The 23,168-nt window shown below is 31.2% G+C and overlaps 1 protein-coding gene across 1 annotated transcript in view; it reads left to right on the plus strand.

Annotated features, from left to right (window-relative positions):
* The window catches only part of LOC142324891 (uncharacterized), a 92,171-nt gene that overhangs the window by 38,452 nt on the left and 30,551 nt on the right, over positions 1 to 23,168 (plus strand). Inside the window, exons 10-13 of the mRNA XM_075365992.1 lie at positions 6,909 to 7,263; positions 11,058 to 11,302; positions 14,777 to 15,031; positions 21,088 to 21,255. Of these exons, the coding sequence (XP_075222107.1) occupies positions 6,909 to 7,263; positions 11,058 to 11,302; positions 14,777 to 15,031; positions 21,088 to 21,255 (1,023 nt within the window). The remainder of the gene's footprint in view (positions 1 to 6,908; positions 7,264 to 11,057; positions 11,303 to 14,776; positions 15,032 to 21,087; positions 21,256 to 23,168) is intronic.

Below are 23,168 nucleotides of genomic sequence, written 5' to 3' on the forward strand. Positions count from 1 at the left end.
TTTTTTTTTTTTTATTGACCATGACGTGTGTACCATTACTGATTGTAATGGCATAAAAAAAAGCCATATCAATGCTCAACAAATTTATATTATTAGTCATTCTATGTTTGTAGTGCAATGATTTTACACTGTTCTCAGTCTCCACAAGCCACATGAAATGGCACTATCTGTTGTTCAGATTTATGTTGATGTAAATCAGACTGGTCTTTTTTGAAAATGAATCTAGATTGTTGAAGGGATGGGACAGTTGATACTGAATTGAAAAAAGGATTGCTTTTTTTATTTTTGGATCGCATATTGCATTATCAGAGGCTTTTTTTTTGTTGGAGTAACAAGTGAAAGGAAGTCTCTTCTTTTTTCAGGATTGTTTGTTTTAATTGTAAATATAAATGAAAAATTTGTGTTGTATAGGTTTTTTTTTACACATTATAGCAATAGTTAAGAAGATGTAAAAAAAAGCATTAACCATAATATTTAAATTTTTATAATACATAAGACTTGAACATGCTTGAATGAACATTTTATGAATAGAAATTAACAACTGGTGCCTGTAGTGTTACTGATGAAGGAGCTGTGTGATTAGTTTTGAATAATTAAGTCCTATGTTAAGTGTATCATTTTTTTTGTTTAAACCTACTTAAATATTTATATTATACACTTTTATGTTCATAAAAATATTGAATTATGGTTCTGATTGACTTCTTGTTGAACAAGGTTGTGATTTAATTGTAAATTCTGTTTTGGAGAGATTGTATACAAGAAATAGATTGTAATTTTTATATTATAAGAAACCCTCAAAATATGTGTTTATTTTAAATCTGTTCAATTAAAGCTTAATTAATTCAGTGAAGATAATTTTAGTTTCAACTGCTGGTAATTTTGTTAACATGATTTATTTTCTTTTTTATTTTAAAATAAAACAACTGATATATTTTATTCTTAGTGGTATATAGAGTTTATTCGTTTTAGTTTCTAGTTTTACCTTTTTATAGTATTGAAGTGTGTTTATAAAGTGTTCAACGTAAAAGAGGCCCCATCACTTATTAGTTTATATTAAATTCACATTTTTGTTAAAATGCTTGTACTGGTATGTAATATGGGTAAAATAATGTGGAAGATGTTGGTACAGCTGGAGTGGTGTGGGGATGACTGTTTATTGCCAGCACATTTTAGTATTGCCTGTCTGTGTCAAGCATTGGCTTTTGAAGAATATTGCACAACAGTGAGTTGTTAGTTAAAATGAGGTCAATTGTTGAAGAACATTTATTCATGAGGAAACTTATTTAGAGATGAAATCTCATGTTGGCAAAAGTTCAGGGAGAAATTTGAAAAAAAAGCATCAGTGAAAAGTGTTATTCAGAAGTTAGTTAAAGAATTTTGTGAAACAGGTTTGGTGTTAGATCAGAAACGTGCCCGACACGAGTCAGTTTTAATGATTAATCGTACAGGACATTAAAGCAGCAGGTACAAGATTTCTTCATAAATGTTTGTAGAGACTAAGTTAGGAAAAGAATATTTCACAAGGATCAGCCCACACTGCAGTGAGGAGAATGCTGAAATATTATCCACATTGAGTGCAGGTTTTCCATGAGCTAATTAATGCTAAATATGTTAAAAGGGTTCACTACAGTCAATGATTCATTAGAGGCATTATTGGCATTTTAGTGTAATAAATAGTGTTTTTCAGAGATGAAGCAAGGCTTCACTTGGTGGGTATGTTAATAGTCAGAACTACTAGACCTAGGGTATAGAAAACCTGCACATTTTCTTTGAATCTTTCCTACACGAACAAAAAATAGACATATAGTGTGCGATTTCAAGACTATGAATAATAGGACCCTTGTTTTTTTAAAAAACTGTAGATGCTGTGGTCTACCAAGACATCCAACAGTTCATAGCCTTACTGCAAGAAGAGGAGCTGGACTGCTGGTTGCAACAGGACAGCACCATTTATCATACAGTTCGCTCTTCTATGTAGATGCTACAAGATTTTTTTGGTGTAAGAATCATTTCTAAAAGATTGTGGCCACCAAGATCCCTTGATCCGACTAGTCCGTACTATTTCTGTGGGGTTACTTGAAAGAAATTGTTTATAGGAGCAATCCACACATCCTGCAGGAATTGAAGGCAAACATTGCCAATGCCATCCAGGAAATAAACAAGGTACAGCTAACCATAGTAGCAAGAACATGGTCAAATGTGTTGACATGTGCACAGAGGTTGATGGACATCATTTTCAATACCTTCTGTAAATTATTATATAAGTGTTTACCAATAAACTGTTATTTATAGACTAAACTAAGGGATGAGGCCTCTTTAAGTTGAACATTCTATAGACACGTTGAGCGGATATTCATTCATCTATTGAAATAATTTGTGTAAATCAGTATATATTATATATATATAAACAGTGAAAGGTGGCTGTTCATAGTCAGAAATGATAAAAAAAGTAAAATTCTTAATTCAGGTCCCATGGAAAGATGCTTCTTAAAAAAAAAAAGTTTCTATGTCATCTACATTAATACTAGATACAGTTAAAGTTTCATTCTTGAAATTAAAGTTAAAAAAAAATTTGATATAATGTGGATTCCATTCACCCTCTTGAATTTTAGGACTTAAAGTTTATTTATTGAAGTAATTATTTGCATCATTAAGTCGGCCCAATTAGGTACAATGTTATTCAACAAGAATTTAAAAAAATAATTCTTGAAAAAAAATCGGTACTGTGATGCCCCTTTCCTGAAGGGGTAAAAAATTAGGCTAAAGCTTGGATATATATATATAATCAAATTTCAACATTTTTATCCAAGTTTTTGAGATTGAGAGAAAAACTGTTTAGAAAATTATGTTGAATATCCTTCCTGTTACTATATTCTATTGACTAATATCTCGGGATTTGAGTTTCTATATAAATAACTTAAGTAATTATACCATACTAAGGCTCAATTTTTTACAAAACTATACGAAAAGTCAAAAATTAAAAATGGTGAAACTTCCCTCCCCACTTTTTAATTTTTTCCAAAATGTAATACCATTAACGCCCCTAAATAGAAATTTTTTGTCATTGAAGAATTTATGTTGAGTCAGAACAAAAATATTAATCAAAATACTGACTAACACACTTATGTATGAATGTAATACACATTTATGTATACATCTTCCAAAAATGGAAAGAAAAACAAAAAAAGTTTTGTTTTTCTTTTTTTGGATAATAGGGATCTTGAATCTTCAACATTTGCAAAAACCTCAATACACACAATTTTTAATTGTCACTATACTTTCCCTTTATAGTCATGCTATTGCAACAGAATGACTATGGCCAGGAACGTAATAAAATAAATGAATAAAAACTTGTCTATTTATTAACTATATTAATTAATTAGTGATATGGAGAACTGGTTTAAATGAATAATTATGATATTACTGCTTAGAAAATGATATAATTATATAATTTTTTACTGCTACATTGTATTTTATTCTGTATAAGAAGTGGTGAAGAGCCCCTTTGAATGAATTATGATTACAATTGATTAGTTTTCTTATGCGATATATAAAAAGTGGAATAAAATGTTTTTGAAATTCTTGTTGTATGTGTTTTTAAATATAAAGAGTTTATGCTGTGTACATATTGAGTGTATCACAAAGTTCTCCCGGGACTTTCATAACCTTTTTTACTTGTGAAAATAATGGAAAAAGTTCATATAAATATATGTTCTAAAATGCTTCATTTGCAGTTACAGCTAGTGAAAGATTTTGTTCAGATTTCAGCAATCCTGGTCAAATAAGGTCATACTGAAATTTTTAGAACATTAATTAAGGGGCAGAATTAGTGATTTCTTATGGTTTTTGACCTGAAATATTGACCTAAAATACGTCCCAGAACCATACCTGCAGTAGTTTTGAGAAATCTGGGGTGTAAACCAATAAATTGGGATAAAAACCCTGCTTTTTATGTTTGATGTGCAATAAGTTTGTTAAATGGGTAATAAACACATAAAACTTTTAAACAAAACTTGTAGAGAATTTAATTTTGAAGAAAATTTTGTAAAATAAGTTGAATAAAACAAAGAAAAATTATAATTTTATTTAGAAACAGTACGCTAGACCAAAGTGCATTATATAAACCAGTTTATAATAAATGCTTAAAAACGAATCTGCCATTTTCAACATATTTCTTTGCGTGCTTTTGTTGCACTTTGAGTTCTTCAGGGCTGTCCTTGTTCAGCCATGTCCATTATGTGGACATTAATTCCTCATGAGAATGTACTTTTGTATATAATATTTTTCATCCATTCCCAGACGCAAAAATCTAAAGGTGTTAGATCAGATGATCTTGGTGGCCAGGAATGTGGACCTCCATGATTGATCCATTTCTCAGGGAAATGATGATTTAAGTGAGTGGAATTGGCGCAAGAGAAGAGGGGAGGCACGCCATTGTGCTGGAAGTATACTTTGCATCTCAGCGCTAGAGGAACATCTTCAAGCAGCTGTGGCAATTCTTAAAGAAAGTGTTAGTAGATCTCAGCATTTAAGTGACCAGGTAATATTAATGATCCAGACAACTGTTGGTAAAGAAGGCTGCACCATACATTGATGCTAAATTGTTAATACATTGAAAATTGCTATCTCTGTTTCATGAGGATTTACTTTTGCCATGTGTGCTCATTGCGTAAGTTGTTGAACCATCTCGAGTGAAATTTGCCTCATCGGTAAACCAAACATACTTGCAGAGTTGTCTGTTTGTGTTCCACCAGTTGCAGAACTCCAAGTGAAGCAGATCTCTCCTGTGTGTAGATGTTGAAGTGGCTGTTTATGATAAAGATAAAACTTGTTTTTTTTTTAAGTGTTCTCCAAACCATCAGATGTGAAACTCCAATCGGCTTAAAAAGATGTTGTGTACTGACTCTTCGACTGCACTGAACTACATCAATAACAGCATCGTGTTGGACAGATTGTTTGTAGCTAGTACGAATACTAGGTAGTGAACCTGTTTCTCAAAGATTGTGAAAAGTTGTGGTGATTGTTTTGGGATCTGGAATCTTGTGATTCAGAAAAAGTATTTCATATGCTATTGCAGCAGCTGTAGCATTATCATTACACACACCCGAAATGAATACCATATCAGTGTAAATACGTACAGCATTATTTCAATGGCAAACTGATCACGTTCAAACTAAAATTCAGAGAAAACCTTCACTAACAACAGCACAGTTCACAGTATTCTATATACAGGGTGTCCCATATAAAACGCAACCCATCAATCACTCATCCATGAAATTTCAAAAGTCAAGCTTACTCCCCTACTCGTTACTGAAATGGACTCGTCCAAGATCTGAACATCACGGCGACGCAGTAGTACACTACCGATAGTAACAACAATGCAATCATAATGTTCAGTGTATTGCTAGAGACAAGATGGTGTTTTCGCTAAATGAACGTGTTTTCATTGTTGAGTCGGACTTCAGTACGAAATCAGTGGTTGCAGTGCAAGATTTGTTTCACCACAAGTACCCAGATAAACCAGCTCCTAACAAAACATCAGTATTAAGGTTAGTTGCAAAATTTAGAGAGACTGGTTCTGTTAATAACAAGGAACACAAAAGATCTGCGTCAGTGTTGAATACAGATACAGTCACTGAAATCAAAGACCGATTACTCACCTCGCCAAATAAATCGATCAGATGTTTGTCTGCTGAAATTAATTTGTCTAAAATCAACTGTTCATCGAGCAACCAAACAATTACAATTACGACCTTATCGCATTCAAACGGTTCATCAACTTCTTGAGCCCGACAAAGAAAAACGGCTACAATATTGTCAATGGTTCCGTCGATTTCTGCGTGAGGGAATTAATGTTATGGATTCGTTATTTTTCACAGATGAAGCACGGTTTCATTTGGATGGCTATGTAAACAGTAGAATTTTAAGTGCTGAAAATCCCCACATTTATCACGAAAAACAATTACACCCGCAGAAGTTGGGTGTGTGGTGCGCGATATCACGGAAGAAAATAATCGGCCCTATTTTTTTCGAGTACACCATTAATACAGAACGATATCAGGATATTTTATTTCAGTACATTGCACTCTTGGAAGAGGAAGACAGACACTGCTGGCTACAACATGACGGTGCGACATCGCACTACGCAGGTTCAACTTCTGATTTCGTTGAGGAATTCTTTGATAATCGTGTTATCGGTCGAGGCTTGTGGCCACCAAGATCTCCAGATTTGACTGCGGCGGATTTTTTTCTATGGGGTTACCTCAAAGAAAAAACTTACAGCAACAAGCCACGAACACTTGAACAATTGAAAGTCAATATTGAACAAGCTGTACCAACCACAAACTTTGATAAAAGTTACAAGAAACGCTGTAAAAAGAATTGAAGCTTGTATTCAAGAAGATGGCGGCCACTTCCAACATTTACTCTAAATGTAAGGTAATGAATGGATGGTAATAATAAAAATTACATTTACATTACACATGCCTTTTTATTATTTCAATACCTACCAATAAAAGGTTGGGTTGCGTTTCATATGGGACACCCTGTACTTAATGTATCTTACAGAATGATTTAAATGCTAATACAGAGTTGCACAATGTTGATCAGCTGTTGTTATTTTATTAACAACTTTGAAGTAATAATTTTTCAAATAATTTATTGTACTTATTAATCAAAAAATTACTATCTAAGTAATGTTTATTTTTTATTTTACAATTGTTGTTTAATTTCCAGTTATTTTTAATTTTTTAACAGTAAATTTTTATTTTAGAAATTTTTCAAATCACCAAAAAAGAATCTTTTTTTAAGAGTAGAATAGATTTTGAATGGTCCCGGTAGAACTTCATGATATACTCTATATATATGAGTAAAATTTACATATACTGAATGATCATTATTGTTCACAGCTGGAAAATGAAGAAGTTGGAAAACTCCTAGTGAAATTAATAATGAGTGAATTCTACAGTCCTGATAAACCAATGAGTGCGGTTTTGAAAAGAATTTATAAAATTATACTGATGAATCATGAAGCTGCAAAAAAGTTATTTGCCTTTTCTAAGAAAGTTTTATCTTTAGAAGCTTCTGTTAAGATTATGCTAAATATCTTGGTGGTTATGAATAAACGGTTAAAAGAACTGGAAGAAAGTAATGTAGAAAATGAATCCCCTGATGATTGTAATGGTAACAAAAAGAAAGTTCGAACAATCCATTCAGTGAAACGGAAAGGTAGAAGACTACTCGGAGATGGTAATTGTATGGAAGGTTAGGGAAATATATATTCTTTAAAGTTATGGTATATTTTATTAATCATAAGGTTATACTTCCTTAAACAACAAAATTAATTATTACAGAATTATTGATAGTTAAATCCACTTCTAATCCTCTTTAAACTTACTCACTGCAAGATTAAGTCTGGTTTTTTTTTATTACAATATCCATTGATGCAGCACTTCTCTGTGAATATAGATTGAAATGGCTGACTAAGCTTGTCAATAGCTGAAGACACTTATAGAGCATTTTGAAATTTTCAGTCTGCAGCAGCTAAAATCTTATTGAAATTTATGCATTTTGTATGGTACTTCTGTTTAGATAGTGCTTACTAACTTATATTTACGGGATTAACTATGGGCATAGTAGATGGTGATTGTAGGTAACTGTCTGTAAAATGAAGCAACTAACCAAATAGCTATGTATTATTAAAGTTTTATTAAAATCAATTTTTATTTGAGGTAAATATATTGGATGTGAATTGAATTTATTCCAACAAGTTTAGACAAGTTCATTATTTTATAATCAGAAAAATAAGGGAGAGATAAATATGATATAATATTAGACATAGTGCTTTGAAAAATAAATGTCCATCCTCCTTATGTGTTGAAATAAAAAATAGACTGTCGTACTGCGTGAAAATGAATCCATTCACCCAGCTGTTTACTGAAGAGTTTATAGGTTGATGTAAACAACCATAATATGTAATAACAGTGGTTGTATTTATATCAAAGAAAGATATTACAATGTAGTTGAGTATGAATCTGCCAGTTTTTTATTTTGTTGATGAGCAATGAATTCTGCCATGAAAAATTTATAAAAAGTTTTAGTATCTTTATTTTTTCACATCAGTGTAAACTTTATCTCTGTGATAACATGCAAATTACAGCTGAGTAGAAGTCATGCTAAAGTTTCGGTAGTGCTTTTTGTCAAAATCTGCTTAAGCTAATAAAAAATATTGTAAAAATTGATATTTAACTATACATTAGAACTGGAGAGCTGATTCTATAAGTGTAAACTTTGAAGAACTAGAAAAATTATATGAAATACAAGAAAAACCCATAACTTAAGTAGTAACTTTCCTGTACTCAGACTTATATGAAAAATTGTTATACACTTTCATTACAATTTCATATACCCTGTAATTGAGGTTATTTTTTCTAAAAATATTTTTATTAACAATTAGATAAAATGTGGAGTATAATAATATTTTTATCACCTGAATTTGGATAAAAAGTACGGTTTTTAAATTTGTTTTGCCTCTTAAGACAGCAGGCATGTAAAACGTTTCATTGGTAACCTTAAAGTTCACTATTGAACTCATTTTTAACCTTATTTTTTCATTTGAAGTTGTTTAGAAAACATTAATTTATATTACTAACAGATTAATAGAATTTGATCAAAAAATAATTAAAAATATTTTGGAAAATAATATTTCTGTAAATAGTATGTATTACTAAAATTGTTACGTAAAATAATAGAAACATTTTTTTTGTTGGTCCTAATTATTGTTTTTTACTTTTCACTCAAATGGTGTAGGCAGATTAATTACCTTCCTCAGGGATATACTATATATTTTAGATAAGATAATAAAAATTTATTATGAAAATGTTAGACCTATGATACACATTAGTTGCTTTATGGGTCCAAATAAATATGTTAAACCAATAAGTTATAGTTATCTCAATATTTAAAACAGCTTAAATAAAGAAAACTGTCTGCCTTATGGGCAAGAGAGAGCTGCGATGAACAAATCAAACTTAACCAGTTTTAGGATCTGTTTTAAGAAAAGTTGTTCCATTAGCGAAACTTTCTTTTGAATTACTTCATCTGACGATTCACTGTCATCATTTTTCTACCTCTTTTAAGATAACATTCATAAAACCTTTTTTTTATTACCATATGTGATAGTTCAATCTTCCCAGCTCCACAAACTGAGAATATTACATCGCCAGAACCTCACCAACTTGATAATCCTGATGTTTGTTATATTTTTATTGAAATAGTTACTGGGTTATGGTGTATAAATAACCCTAAACTCAGTGAAGATGCTAATCAGTCTGTATTGAATGATTTACAGAATGTTTGTGCCTTATATATATACCACTGTTTGTTAGACATTCTAAGGTAAGTGTTTCTCCAATAAGTGTGATTTATAAGATTTTAGTGAAACACATTTCTTCTTGCAGGTTATACTTTGTGTAATATAATACCAAAACAACTGTCAGTGAGAGCTCTTATTTCCAAACAATGCAAAGAAGCAAACTGGCAACATTGTAGACATTTAGTAACCATAACAGTATGCCGGATTCATTTTGTTTTCTAGTCTACACCCAGCAGCAGTGCGAAAAACATGTGTTGATTTCTATACTCCTGGTTTTTGTGCTGTAAGTATGGGTATAAAAACAGAACAACATTGTGCGATTTGAAATTGTGCTTGACACAGTTTATCGAACCTGCCAAGTGTGCAGGAGGTGAATGACACCCATACAGAAAAATGTTTAAGCAAGAGGACACTACTTTGTGCATAAACCATTTGTCGAAGTTGTGAATCAGCTGCACTAATCCTGCAGGGTGACCACTCATCGATAGAAATTACTGAGGTAAACATTAGCACCATGGTGGCAGTTATTCACAATAGATATTTGTCATTTGTAACCCTTGAATTGTTGATCCATATTCTTGAACATGCCGTGCAATGAGTCTGCTAAATGTGGATCCTTCACATGCTGACAACAGAACAGATGAATAATCTATTACTGCAACTAGTGGCTGGAGATGCTTGATGACAATCTAGATTTCTTCCATAAGGTATCATATGCAATTAAAATTCAGTGAGAGTGACAGTGGTAGCAAATAGTTATTAAACTTACTCGCAAAATAAATCTGTGATTAGATTTATGTATTTTTTCATGTGTATGTGTATGTGTTGCATCAAGAATTCTTTATCTAAATTATCTTGGAGGCTGTTCTGTTATTAGCTAATGAGTTGAACTACAAACCTAGATGGTTGTCGGATTGCTAGGTAGTGTTGTTTAAAAATTTGAGCGTCACTGACAGTTTTGGGATGGTCTTTGTATATAGATTCATTTTTAAAAGTAATATTAAGAGATTTCATATGTAGGATTTAAATGATTGCCTTAATAGACAACTATATGCAAGTACAATTGTACCAGTAATCATTAAGCGTACTATTTTCAATACTGTGTTGTTTTTTTTTTTTAACTTTCTATCGAGCCATTTTCTTTGTCAAGAAATATAGCTGTCTACAGTTTCAAAACATTAAAATGATATGTTGCATCAGGAAGCTTGTTAAGTTTAAAATATAGACATAAAATACTTGGTAGAAAATACGCCAGTTATCAGTTTCCCAGATGTTAAATCAAAGCTCTTGCTATACATTTTAATTATTCTAACTTTGTTTAAACCAGCAATTTTGATGTCAGAAAACTAATATAAACCCTTGTACAATAAGCTATTTTATAAATACAATATAGAATATATAGCTTTAAATAAAATATTAAAATTTTTATGTGGATTTTTAATGATCAGAATTGTTGATTAGCTATATATAAAAGCTAACCAATGATGTGTTATATTCAGCCAGATAGAAATAATCTGATATTTTATTTATTCTGTGTATTACAATAAATTTTCATAAACTGTAAGTAACTTTTTTTTAATTTTATGATTTGCTTAGTGGTGTAGACACTAGAATACTTTTGTTACTATTATTTTGCCTTTTTATGTTGCACGTTTATTATTCAGTATTATTTTTGTTTTAACAGAAGAATCCAATCTTGATAGTAGTACCAGCAGTAATGAAAGTGTTGGTGCACAAACTGAAAATATTGCATCACCAGAACCTCATCAACTTGATAATCCTGATGTTTGTTACGTTTTTATTGAAATAGTTACTGTGTTATGGTGTGTAAATAGCCCTAAACTCAATGAAGATGCTAATAAGTCTGTATTGAATGATTTACAAAATGTTTGTGCCTCATGTATACCACTGTTTCTTAGGCATTTTAAGGCAAGTGTTTCTCCAATAGTATTATGAGATTTTAGGAAAACATTTCTTCTCACAGGTTGTACTTTATATGATAAAATACAATCATTGCTGGTTGTATTATATCTAATTATTTAGCATAGCTGAAACAATTTTTTTAAAAATAGTAAGGTTGTTTTATATTTGTGAATTGGTGTTTTAAAAACACTTTAATTATTTTATTTGTGTGGATGTATGATATTAAAAGTGTGTGCCTAGTAATATTATTGTACAAATCCCTGTTTTAAAATTAAAAATATGCCGTAAAATAATTATATTAAGCAGTTAATTTAGTATATATATTAAGTGGGAACGTTATATCTGGTTTCATAGACTGAAGTTTACAAATTACACTGTGTTCATTTTAAGTCACCCTTAGGGAGTGACTACAACTGTAAAAGTTATGTAAAACTTTAAATAGGAACTTCACCTTTTTTTCTAAGTATTAAAATAGAGGAGTATTGACTTTTTCATTTTATTTCCATTTTTACAAAATAACAGTGATCTGTTTTTTAAAACTTTTATTGGCAAACATTGTTTCAAAACTTTATTCTCGGGTATTTTTCCCTAAATGCAGCTGTTAAAAGGAACTACAAGCTAACAAAGATAAATATTAATTTGGTGACAAACATAATCTTTTCTACTGAAACTTATTTTTTTTTAATAATTTTCTAATAGTTAACATCTTTGAAGTACAGTAGATGCTGCTTATTAGAATCACTTTTGTACATAAAGAAGTGAGTCAATAAAGCAGCTGATTCAATTAAGCATCATTCATTTTCCTGTGTGCTTACAAACATAATCTAATTTTACATAAAAAGGTTGTAAAACATAATGTACGCAGTTAATGAATATGTATTAGGTAAGAATTTAGTTAGATTACATGATACATTAAAAAAACCAATCTAATATTGAAAAAACAAAAACTTATCTTTACTGTGTGTTTTTAGTCAATTGTCAAGTGTTTTTATTTCTATTTGTCAATTCTATTAAATACAGTACTGTATTATTAAAAGGTGTAGTACAATATAAAAAAACTGAGAATACTGTAAAATGCAAATTTACAAAAATGTTTTACACAGTGAATTAAGAAAAACAAATCTCTCTAACTTAGTATATACTACACAAATTTCAGTTATTCTGTAATTCCATCTAACTGCTTATCGTTTTTTTTTTTGGAAGTAAATTATTTGTATAGTGTTCCAAGGCATCATTTTCCACTTTATAAAAATCACGAAACCATTCTGGTCTTCCTATGCTAATTCCAAATTTTTCCGCAGAATACATCGGTTATTTTTTTTTTAACGATGGTGCTTGCGGTTAAACTTCTGGTTTTTCAATCTCGCCCTCTTCCAGCCTTCCATTCATAATTTCTGACACAATTTCATAATTAGTAACAGGAGCACAAACTGGAATGACCTCGTCAATTGAGATCAACTGATTAATTTTGTCATTAACATCTTTGATTGAACTTATCAGCACATCATTGGATTCAATAAAACCAGCTTCTTTGAAGCAGTTTTGAATGGTTCAATTTTTAATTGTTTCAAACTTTTCATAACATATGAATAGCGTCTAGAAGTGTAGTCTTTTTTGCAGTCTTCTCAAGTCATATCAGTGCTTCATCTATCAAGTGAATTACGATTCTCCTCATATTTTTTCTTTATGAAACTTTCAGGGTTTTTACAATTTCCTGATGCAAGGGCTGTAATAAAGCTGTTGTAAAAAAAAAGGCTACGGTAAAAAAAAAATTCTGTGCTTTTGAATTCTACTCGCTGATGTATGAGCTGTACAGTTGTCTAAATTAAAGCTATTTTTCTTTTCTGATTAATTTTTCATTCCATTTAATCAAAACATATCAGAAGTCATCCATGCATTTTTGTTTGAATTGTAGTTTACATGCAAGGATACACCATAGAAACATCTAGGATTCTTTGATTTGCCTATAACTAGGAGTTTTTTATCACTTCCATTCATATTGCAGGTGAAGAAAACTATTATGCGGTCTTTCTGCTATTTACCTTAGTGAACCTCTTTAATAAAGCATGTTCAACATTTTCATTCTTACCATCATGTTTCCTCTTTCTGTTCACGTTTTCATTTAGGGTGACTACAGCTTCCAATTCTTTACAGTTTTTTAATGATACAAGGAGGTGAAGTCAGAAAATCTCAGTGTTGTTGCAGTTTCTTGCTGACTACATTTAGGAAGTTTATCACATATTTTTATAACTTCTAATTTTTCATGTAAATTTAAATCCTTGCGTTTATGTGACATGGCTTTGAAATTCACAAAAATTTCAGTATAGTACGCAATAAATAAACAGACAAAAATCACAAATGATCGCAATGAAACAATAGTAATGCAACACTGAACATTAACAACAGTTGAAGCACTCTCAAAAAGAAAACAAATGATTTAAACAAACATATGAATCGAACTGTACATTCAGTGTAAAAAGATGTAACACACTGAAAGACAAATGGCCTGAAATGTACTGTACTACACACACATATTTAGTCGTGTCATCTTTTACTGATGCAATTCTTGTGCTGTACTGTTTATCTTTCATCAGCTAGTAAACCATGATAGGCTATGACCCATTTCCTGGGAGTAATCAATTAAATGTTGGCACTTACTACAGTAAAATGTAAACATAAACAACAAATGTAGTGTAATAAACATAAATAATCCATTTTATATTATAACAAATAAACATAAAATATTAAAATGTTGATTTGATAAACCAATTATTGATTCTGTTACACAAATAGATTTATACAAATTTCCTATATTTTGGTTTGGGTTTTAGAAAAATGATTCAATAATCCAGCTCATTCAGTTACCCAGTGATTCTAATAAGCGACATCTACTGTATTCGTTATTCTTTTTTATTTTCCCCTAAATGCAACCATTCATGAACTAAACCTGATCTTTTGTTGGACTTATGTACATTTATTCATCTTTGAGAGTCAGTTTCTACTATTACACAGATCTTGACTTTTGTAGGTTATGACTTGCTGTTCCATACGGTTTACATACATTACAGTAAAATTAGACTTAATAAGAAACTAATTAGGGACATAATGAAATGAAACTGGGAAAATATTTGTTTTGACATGTGATTAAGAAACTGAAGTCCCATGAGACAGATAAGGTTGCTTATTTTTTATTAATGGTTGAAGGGTCAAAAATTGGATTGAAATTCATTACATAACATCTTTTTTTATTTAGAGATGTTTAAATTACAAACTAGGTCAGTAGTTGTTTTCAAGGTAGATATATCCATTGGTATCATTTCTATGGCGTTTAAAGTAGGATGTTTTTTTTTGGGGGAAAAAGAAAATTAAAAAAAAAAACAAATTAGTGCAGGCGTTGTATACTATTGATTTCAACTGTATTAGTTGATAACCATTTAGTTAATAGATACATGTTGTTTTAATTGTTTGTATATTTTTTAGGGCACACGTGTTTTCTTTGCTGTTGTTCACTTAGCAAGTTTAATTCCGGTAGCTAAATTAAATCCAGTATCAACAATATCTAGTATGTGTGTTTCCCAACTAAAAGGTTTAACTGAAAATGATAAAAAAGAAGAAACTGAAGTGTATGTTAATTCTCTCTGTGCTTGGAATAGAGGACCAGAAATTTTGGAATTAGCTACAGATTGGCTCGATCAAGCACTTCGTTCAGAAAGACTTAATCAGTCAGCAGCTTTGGTATGTATGAGTTAATATTTTGTCATTTTTCCTGTAATACTAATTTAGCATATAAGTTTTTCATTCTATAAAAGCACACATGTATGCATATAAAAGCTTTAAATTTAATGATTCATTTAAAACCATCAAATAATTAATTGTTATCATCACAAACAGTTACGATCCTAGTAGTAAATAATGTGAGTAAGTTTAAAAAATAGTCAAAAAAGGCAATTTTTGTTTAGGTTTTTTCCTTTTTTTTTGAAGCTGGATTTCAGTAATGAAATGAGATGTGTAAGTTAAAGCAGTTAAATGATTGGGAAATAAAATAAGATCATATATGATTTTTTACCATTGTTGTTATTAAGTTTCAAACTTTTATCAACAAAGATGTAATATAACTAGGGTAGGCTTCCTTGTAAGTGCTGAAAAATAGGCAAGAAGGAAGTATAAGGAAATTTATGTTGAAATGGTCCAATCCCTTACTTAATTAATAAAATGGTGCTCTAGTGTTTTGTTCTTAGTTTCTAATATAGTACATTCTAGTGAGCTTTAGATCAATCAGTTAGTGATGGGAATAAGAGTTAGTGGTTTGTGGATCATGATTACAACAAAGTATTTCATTTTACACACTTGACCATCATAAATGTAATTATTTTTATATTTTTTTGTAAATTCATGTTAAAAGAAAAAAATGTTTTAATATTGGCTGCTTAATTACATTGTGGTTGAGAGGTGAGGTTTATTGCTGTGCCAGGAAAGGCTATATAACATTAAATTGATCAGATTTATTGAGAATTAAAATAAATTACTATAATGGATTTGTTATATTATTTGGGAGGGGGAGGGGTTCATTGGGGCAGAGTTTTACTTTAAATGTGTAAATTTTATATATGCTCTTCTTTGTTTTAGCAGAATTCACATGTTTAAATAATTTTCAATTAACACACACACACATACATATATATATATATAAAAACACATTTTTAGTTCTTGAAAAATTAATTATGTTTTATAACCTATCTGGTAAACTTATAATAGCAAAATTATTCGGATTTCTTTAAATTTTACTTATATTTAAATAATATTAAATATTTTTACTGTTAGAAGTTAAATGGTGATAATTCTCTCTGGTCAATATTCACTTGTGTGTTTTATTTCTGTAGCATCTTGAAAGAGATTATTCTTAAATTGTAAAGTTGTGAAGTTTGTTGAAATGTTATAAATTATTATTATATTTTTTAAATTACTAATTTATATTAATAAGTTGCTTCAGGTGTTTTTGTGAATGCATTAGAATTTACTACAATGCATTAACATTTTAAAATTTACTAGATTTTGGTTTGACACACCAACTTCTATAGAAGAGAAATATTTTTCTCCAGAGATGATATAAATCCCCTATCGAGTGAGATTTCTATTTCCTGGGTGAATTTTTTCTACAAATATCAGAAGAGAAGTTGTACATTAATGCTTTTTTTTGTCTTCAGTCATTTGACTGGTTTGATGCAGCTCTCCAAGATTCCCTATCTAGTGCTAGTTGTTTCATTTCAGTATACCCTCTACATCCTACATCCCTAACAATTTGTTTTACATATTCCAAACATAGCCTGCCTACACAATTTTTTCCTTCTACCTGTCCTTCCAATATTAAAGCGACTATTCCAGGATGCCTTAGTGTGTGGCCTATAAGTCTGTCTCTTCTTTTAACTATATTTTTCCAAATGCTTCTTTCTTCATCTATTTGCCGCAATACCTCTTCATTTGTCACTTTATCCACCCATCTGATTTTTAACATTCTCCTATAGCACCGCATTTCAAAAGCTTCTAATCCTTTCTTCTCAGGTACTCCGATTGTCTAAGCTTCACTTCCATATAAAGCGACACTCCAAATATATACTTTCAAAAAATTTTTCCTGACATTTAAATTAATTTTTGATGTTAACAAATTATATTTCTGACTGAAGGCTCGTTTCGCTTGTGCTATTCGGCATTTTATATCGCTCCTGCTTTGTCCGTCTTTAGTAATTCTACTTCCCAAATAACAAAATTCTTCTACCTCCATAATCTTTTCTACTCCTATTTTCACATTCATTGGTCCATCTTTGTTATTTCTAATACATTTCATTACTTTTGTTTTGTTCTTGTTTATTTTCATGCGATAGTTCTTGCGTAGGACTTCATCTATGCCATTTATTGTTTCTTTTAAATCCTTTTTACTCTCGGCTAGAATTACTATATCATCAGCAAATCGTAGCATCTTTATCTTTTCACCTTGTACTGTTACTCTGAATCTAAATTGTTCTTTAACATCATTAACTGCTAGTTCCATGTAAAGATTAAAAAGTAACGGGGATAGGGAACATCCTTGTCGGACTCCCTTTCTTATTACGGCTGCTTTCTTATGTTCTTCAATTATTACTGTTGCTGTTTGGTTCCTGTACATGTTAGCAATTGTTCTTCTATCCCTGTATTTGAACCCTAATTTTTTTAAAATGCTGAACATTTTATTCCAGTCTACGTTATCAAATGCCTTTTCTAGGTCTATAAACGCCAAGTATGTTGGTTTGTTTTTCTTTAATCTTTCTTCTACTATTAATCTGAGGCCTAAAATTGCTTCCCTTGTCCCTATACTTTTTCTGAAACCAAATTGGTTTTCTCCTAACATTTCTTCCACTCTCCTCTCAATTCTTCTGTATAGAATTCTAGTTAAGATTTTTGATGCATGACTAGTTAAACTAATTGTTCTGTATTCTTCACATTTATCTGCCCCTGCTTTTTTTGGTATCATGACTATAACACTTTTTTTTTAATTTTACGGAACTTTCCCTTTTTCATAAATATTACACACCAGCTTGTATAATCTATCAATCGCTTCCTCACCAGCACTGCGCAGTAATTCTACAGGTATTCCGTCTATTCCAGGAGCCTTTCTGCCATTTAAATCTTTTAATGCTCTCTTAAATTCAGATCTCAGTATTGTTTCTCCCATTTCATCCTCCTCAACTTCCTCTTCTTCCTCTATAACACCATTTTCTAATTCATTTCCTCCGTATAACTCTTCAATATATTCCACCCATCTATAGACTTTACCTTTCGTATTACATATTGGTGTACCATCTTTGTTTAACACATTATTAGATTTTAATTTATGTACCCCAAAATTTTCCTTGACTTGTCTGTATGCTCCGTCTATCTTACCAATGTTCATTTCTCTTTCTACTTCTGAACACTTTTCTTAATCCACTCTTCTTTCGCTAGTTTGCACTTCCTGTTTATAGCATTTCTTAATTGTCGGTAGTTCCTTTTACTTTCTTCATCACTAGCATTCTTATATTTTCTACGTTCATCCAACAGCTGCAATATATCATCTGAAACCCAAGGTTTTCTACCAGTTCTCTTTGTTCCGCCTAAGTTCGCTTCTGCTGATTTAATAATTTCCTTTTTAACATTCTCCCATTCTTCTTCTACATTTTCTACCTTATCTTTTTTACTCAGACCTCTTGCCATGTCCTCCTCAAAATCTTCTTTACCTCCTCTTCCTCAAGCTTCTCTAAATTCCACCGATTCATCTGACACCTTTTCTTCAGGTTTCCCAATTTACATTTCATTATCACCAAATTATGGTCGCTATCAATGTCTGCTCCAGGGTAAGTTTTGAGTCAACGAGTTGATTCCTAAATCTTTGCTTAACCATGATATAATCTATCTGATACCTTGCAGTATCGCCTGGCTTTTTCCAAGTGTATATTCTTCTATTATGATTTTTAAATTGGGTGTTGGCAATTACTAAATTATACTTTGTGCAAAACTCTATAAGTCTGTCCCCTCTTTCATTTCCTTTGCCCAGCCCGTATTCACCTACTATATTTCCTTCCTTGCCCTTTCCAATGCTTGCATTCCAATCTCCAACTATTATTAAATTTTCATCTCCTTTTACGTGTTTAATTGCTTCATCAATCTCTTCGTATACACACTTTACCTCATCATCATCACGGGCGCTTGTAGGCATATAGACGTTAACAATCGCTGCCGGTTTAGGTTTTGATTTTATCCTTATTACAATGATTCTATTGCTATGCGTTTTGAAATATTCTACTCTCTTCCCTATCTTCTTGTTCATTATGAAATCTACTCCTGCTGCCCATTATTTGAAGCTGAGTTTATTATTCTAAAATCCCCTGACCAAAAGTCGCCTTCCTCTTCCCACCGACCCTAACTAATTCCTACCCCATCCACATTTATCCTATCCATTTCTCTTTTTAAATTTTCCAGCCTACCAACCTTTTTTAAACTTCTAACATTCCACGCTCCGACTCGTAGAAAGTTATTTTTTAATTTTCTGCTGACCCCCTCCTTAGTAGTCCCCACTCGGAGATCCGAACGGGGGACTAGTTACCTCCGGAATATTTTACCAAGGAAGGCGCCTCCATCATTGCTATATGAAAATGTAGAGAGCCACATTTTCTTGGAAAAAAGCAGCTGTAGTTTTCCATTGCTTTCAGCTGCGTAGTACTCAGAGGACTGAGTGTTGTTGATATGGCCGTTTAAGTCGTCCTGACTCACGCCCCTAACAACTACTGAAAGAGCTGCTGCCCTCTTTCAGGAATCATTCCTTAGTCTGGCTCTCAACAGATACCTCTCCAATATGGTTGCACCTTCGGTCCAGCTACTCTGTATCACTGAGTACTCAAGCCCCCTCACCAACGGCAAGGTCTCATGATTCATAGAGGAGACATTAATGCTAAAAAAATTAAATTGAAACAGAATTTAAGGATATGCAAGTATTTTTATCGACTAATAACTCTCCTTGTATTGAAACCAATAAAGCCATATCATCCCTTAAAGAAACATAATACAAAAATAGAATGTGGCATAAAGAACTTTTACTTATCAGAAATGCAATCCAGGCAAGTGTGACAATAGGAATATTTTTTGCACATGCCAATCACTTTGACATACCTATGAATCCTTTACTGAACTTTACTGGCTTTATGTCACATGGACTTTATGAATAAAAGGTGGTTTTTTACCACCTATGGTGCATAAGGGTATCCTATCAAATAACTTCAACGAATGTAGTTGTCAGTATGTATTTGGTGGATTGATTCAGAAAAATAGATATTGAATATAGTTTTGATTTATTAATCAACAATGATATATATGGTACATCTCAGGGTTAGTGTAATAAAAAAGTAGAGCTGTTTGTTCCACTGTTTGAATACTAAAGCCAGAAATAATTTATATTGAAGATAAAGCCAGTACAAAGTATTTCTAAGAAACTTAACCATTATTTATAAAAAAATAAATTTCTATCAATGTTAGATGCAGTCTAAGGAGAGACGTGTGTAGCTGATTATCATCTCATTTATATGAAACCAATAAACTTATATCTAAATATTAACATTGCATGGAAATTTTAAAAAGTGGTGTTTCCTTAGTTGTGGGTATTTGTGACCCTGTGTGATATAAAGCTATGAACATCTGGTCTTTAAACATAGAGGACTTGCATTAAAAGAACCTGATGTTGGTTAATGACCATGCCATTAAACTAAATTTATTGAAAATGTAATGTACCTAGTAGTATTGAAGAGTATCTTTGGTATTCATTAAAAAATTATTAATCATATTTTAAAATTTAAACCAGAAAAAATTAATGCTTGCCAAGTTTTTTTGGTGGAATATTACTATTAAGTTTTTTATAAGCCATACAGCAGTTGTATCTTCATACTTACAAGAATTGTAATTTATGTAATATTATTTTTATGGTACAGGAGGCATAAATATTTGTTTACTTGCATTATCAATAACAAGCTGTTGCTCAATTATAATATTTTATTTTTCTGATAAGGATTTTATATTTGGTAACACTGTCTAGGATTCTAACCCAAAACATGCATTCCACCATGGAAGTCATGAACATCTATGTTTACTGCTTAATTACAAGTTTCATTTTATAAGGTTTATCCTCAAGAGGTGGAATAGTTAAGAGCCACCCTTAATTTCTCTTTTATGGTGATGTAAATGTGCATTGTTATAAAGTTTATATTTTCTTTTTTTTTTTAAATTGTTTTTAGAGAAGTAGTGCCAGGCAGAGGAAGGTCAAATTTCAGCATTGTGAAGCAAAACCTTTACTTGCATTAGGACTTTTGGATATTATATTTTCACATGAAATGAATAGAATCCAAATAATGAAGAATTATAATGCAATTTATGATATATTTATCTTCTTGGAACGAATTAAGGTATTCACTACTATTAAACAATTTTATTCATTCTTCTTTTAGATTTATGTTAGATTATAATATATCTACCTCATTTACAGGAATATTGATTCAGCTATGTTTTTTTCATGGTGTAATTTTTATTTTATTATTTCTGTATGTTGTGATTTTCTTTGTTTCTCAATATTCATTATGCTGATTTGCAGTCATTAATATAGAATAGAAAAAAATTGATGTAGTCCTTTGGTGAGACTATTAGAAATTCTCAATCTGTTGATGTAGGATTTCTTATAACAACTTATTTATCCCTTCCCTACAATTTTTTTTACTGCTTCCTTGTTTTATTTTTGAGAAATTTTGCAGTTTAAACAGTTTTCATAAGTATGATATAACTGAACATGCTTATTGTTTAACTGCTCAGCTGTGGTGACATGACTCATTAGTTGTTAATCATCTACGAATATCATATTAGGCATATTTACTTAGTTTAATTTTGTGAAACTATCAACATCTGTCCAGCTATGTACAAGATGTTTAAAATATTGCAAATCGTTTCAGATTATCATTTGTGTTGTTACTATTCTTAACAATAATAATGTTCTTACATGCTAGTGGAATAGAAAAAAAGCATCTATGTTTAGGCTATTAAAACAAAATAATACTGTTAAATTGCAGTTATTTAGTATGTTAAAAACACCTCACTTCTTTTAATACTTATATCTCTTGAAGTACAGGACTTAAACATTTAGAATTTGATCAGAAATCAATTGATGGTTGGAATTACAAGGATAGATGAAATATAAATGAGACTATTTGAATTTTTTTTATTTGCAGTAAAAAAGAAACATGTTCATACATTGTCTTCTTTAGAAATGCATTTTTACCAGTGGGTAAATAGCTTTTTGATTACTTTTAAAGAGAAGTGGGTTGTGTCGACAGTCATTTGTGCACAAACTAATTTGCACTAATGTGCACTAACTTCATCCCAATATCGTTGAATTTTTTATCTCCCAGAGCTTTTTTGAGTGGCTCAAAGAGATGAAATTTTCAGGATGATAAATATGGGCTATATGGAGGGTGTTAGAGTGGTATCCATTTCCTTCAATATTTTGTTTGTGACAGTTGCAGTATGGGGCCTCTTGGTCATGGAGAAGGATCACTTCTGTATCAGTTGACCATGGCTTTGTGGCGATAAGCAAGCTTAACCTCACATAAAAGCTTGCAATAGATGATGTAATGATCATGCAAAAAGTCATTTTGCAAAATACTATACTAGTGCCAAGAAAACAGTGACAAGTACTTTGCCAGGTGACAGCCGAGACTGTATTTGTTTTCATATTTATATTACTTTGCTTACATATTTATATGAAATATAAATGTGTAAGCAAAGTAATATAAATTATATTAAATATAAATATGTACATATTTACATATTGCTTACATATTTATATTTGCTTTCAAGGGGGCTGCCTCACCCTTCTTTCTTCACTCCATGCTGTTCCTTGTTTCGATTCGGTTGTGTAATGAGGTACCTACATATCATCACACATAATGATACAATTTTAAAATGTGTCATCTTGTGTAAACCTTTCAGAGAGTAGTTCACATAACTACAAACATGTCAATTTCTGTTCAGTTGTCAAAAAATGAGGGACCTATTGGACAGACATTTTACAAAATGCTAGGCCCTTTTTGATTACTCTGGATGGATTTCTTATGCAGGCAAAGAATGTGGTCTTGACAGTGATTGATCTCTGAACTGTGCATCAGTCTTTAGAAGTTTGGCTGGTTTTATGCCCCCCAACAGTGACTAACTTGATGATGATGCATTGCACAATCGAAGGGTATATCTCTTTCTCAGACATCATGTGCGATTTATTGACAGGATCTCACAGGGTTGCTCTTCCTTTGCTGACATTCCTACCCAGCATGTT

This window comes from Lycorma delicatula, chromosome 5 (assembly GCF_047948215.1).
Source record: "Lycorma delicatula isolate Av1 chromosome 5, ASM4794821v1, whole genome shotgun sequence".
NCBI classification, from domain to species: domain Eukaryota; kingdom Metazoa; phylum Arthropoda; class Insecta; order Hemiptera; family Fulgoridae; genus Lycorma; species Lycorma delicatula.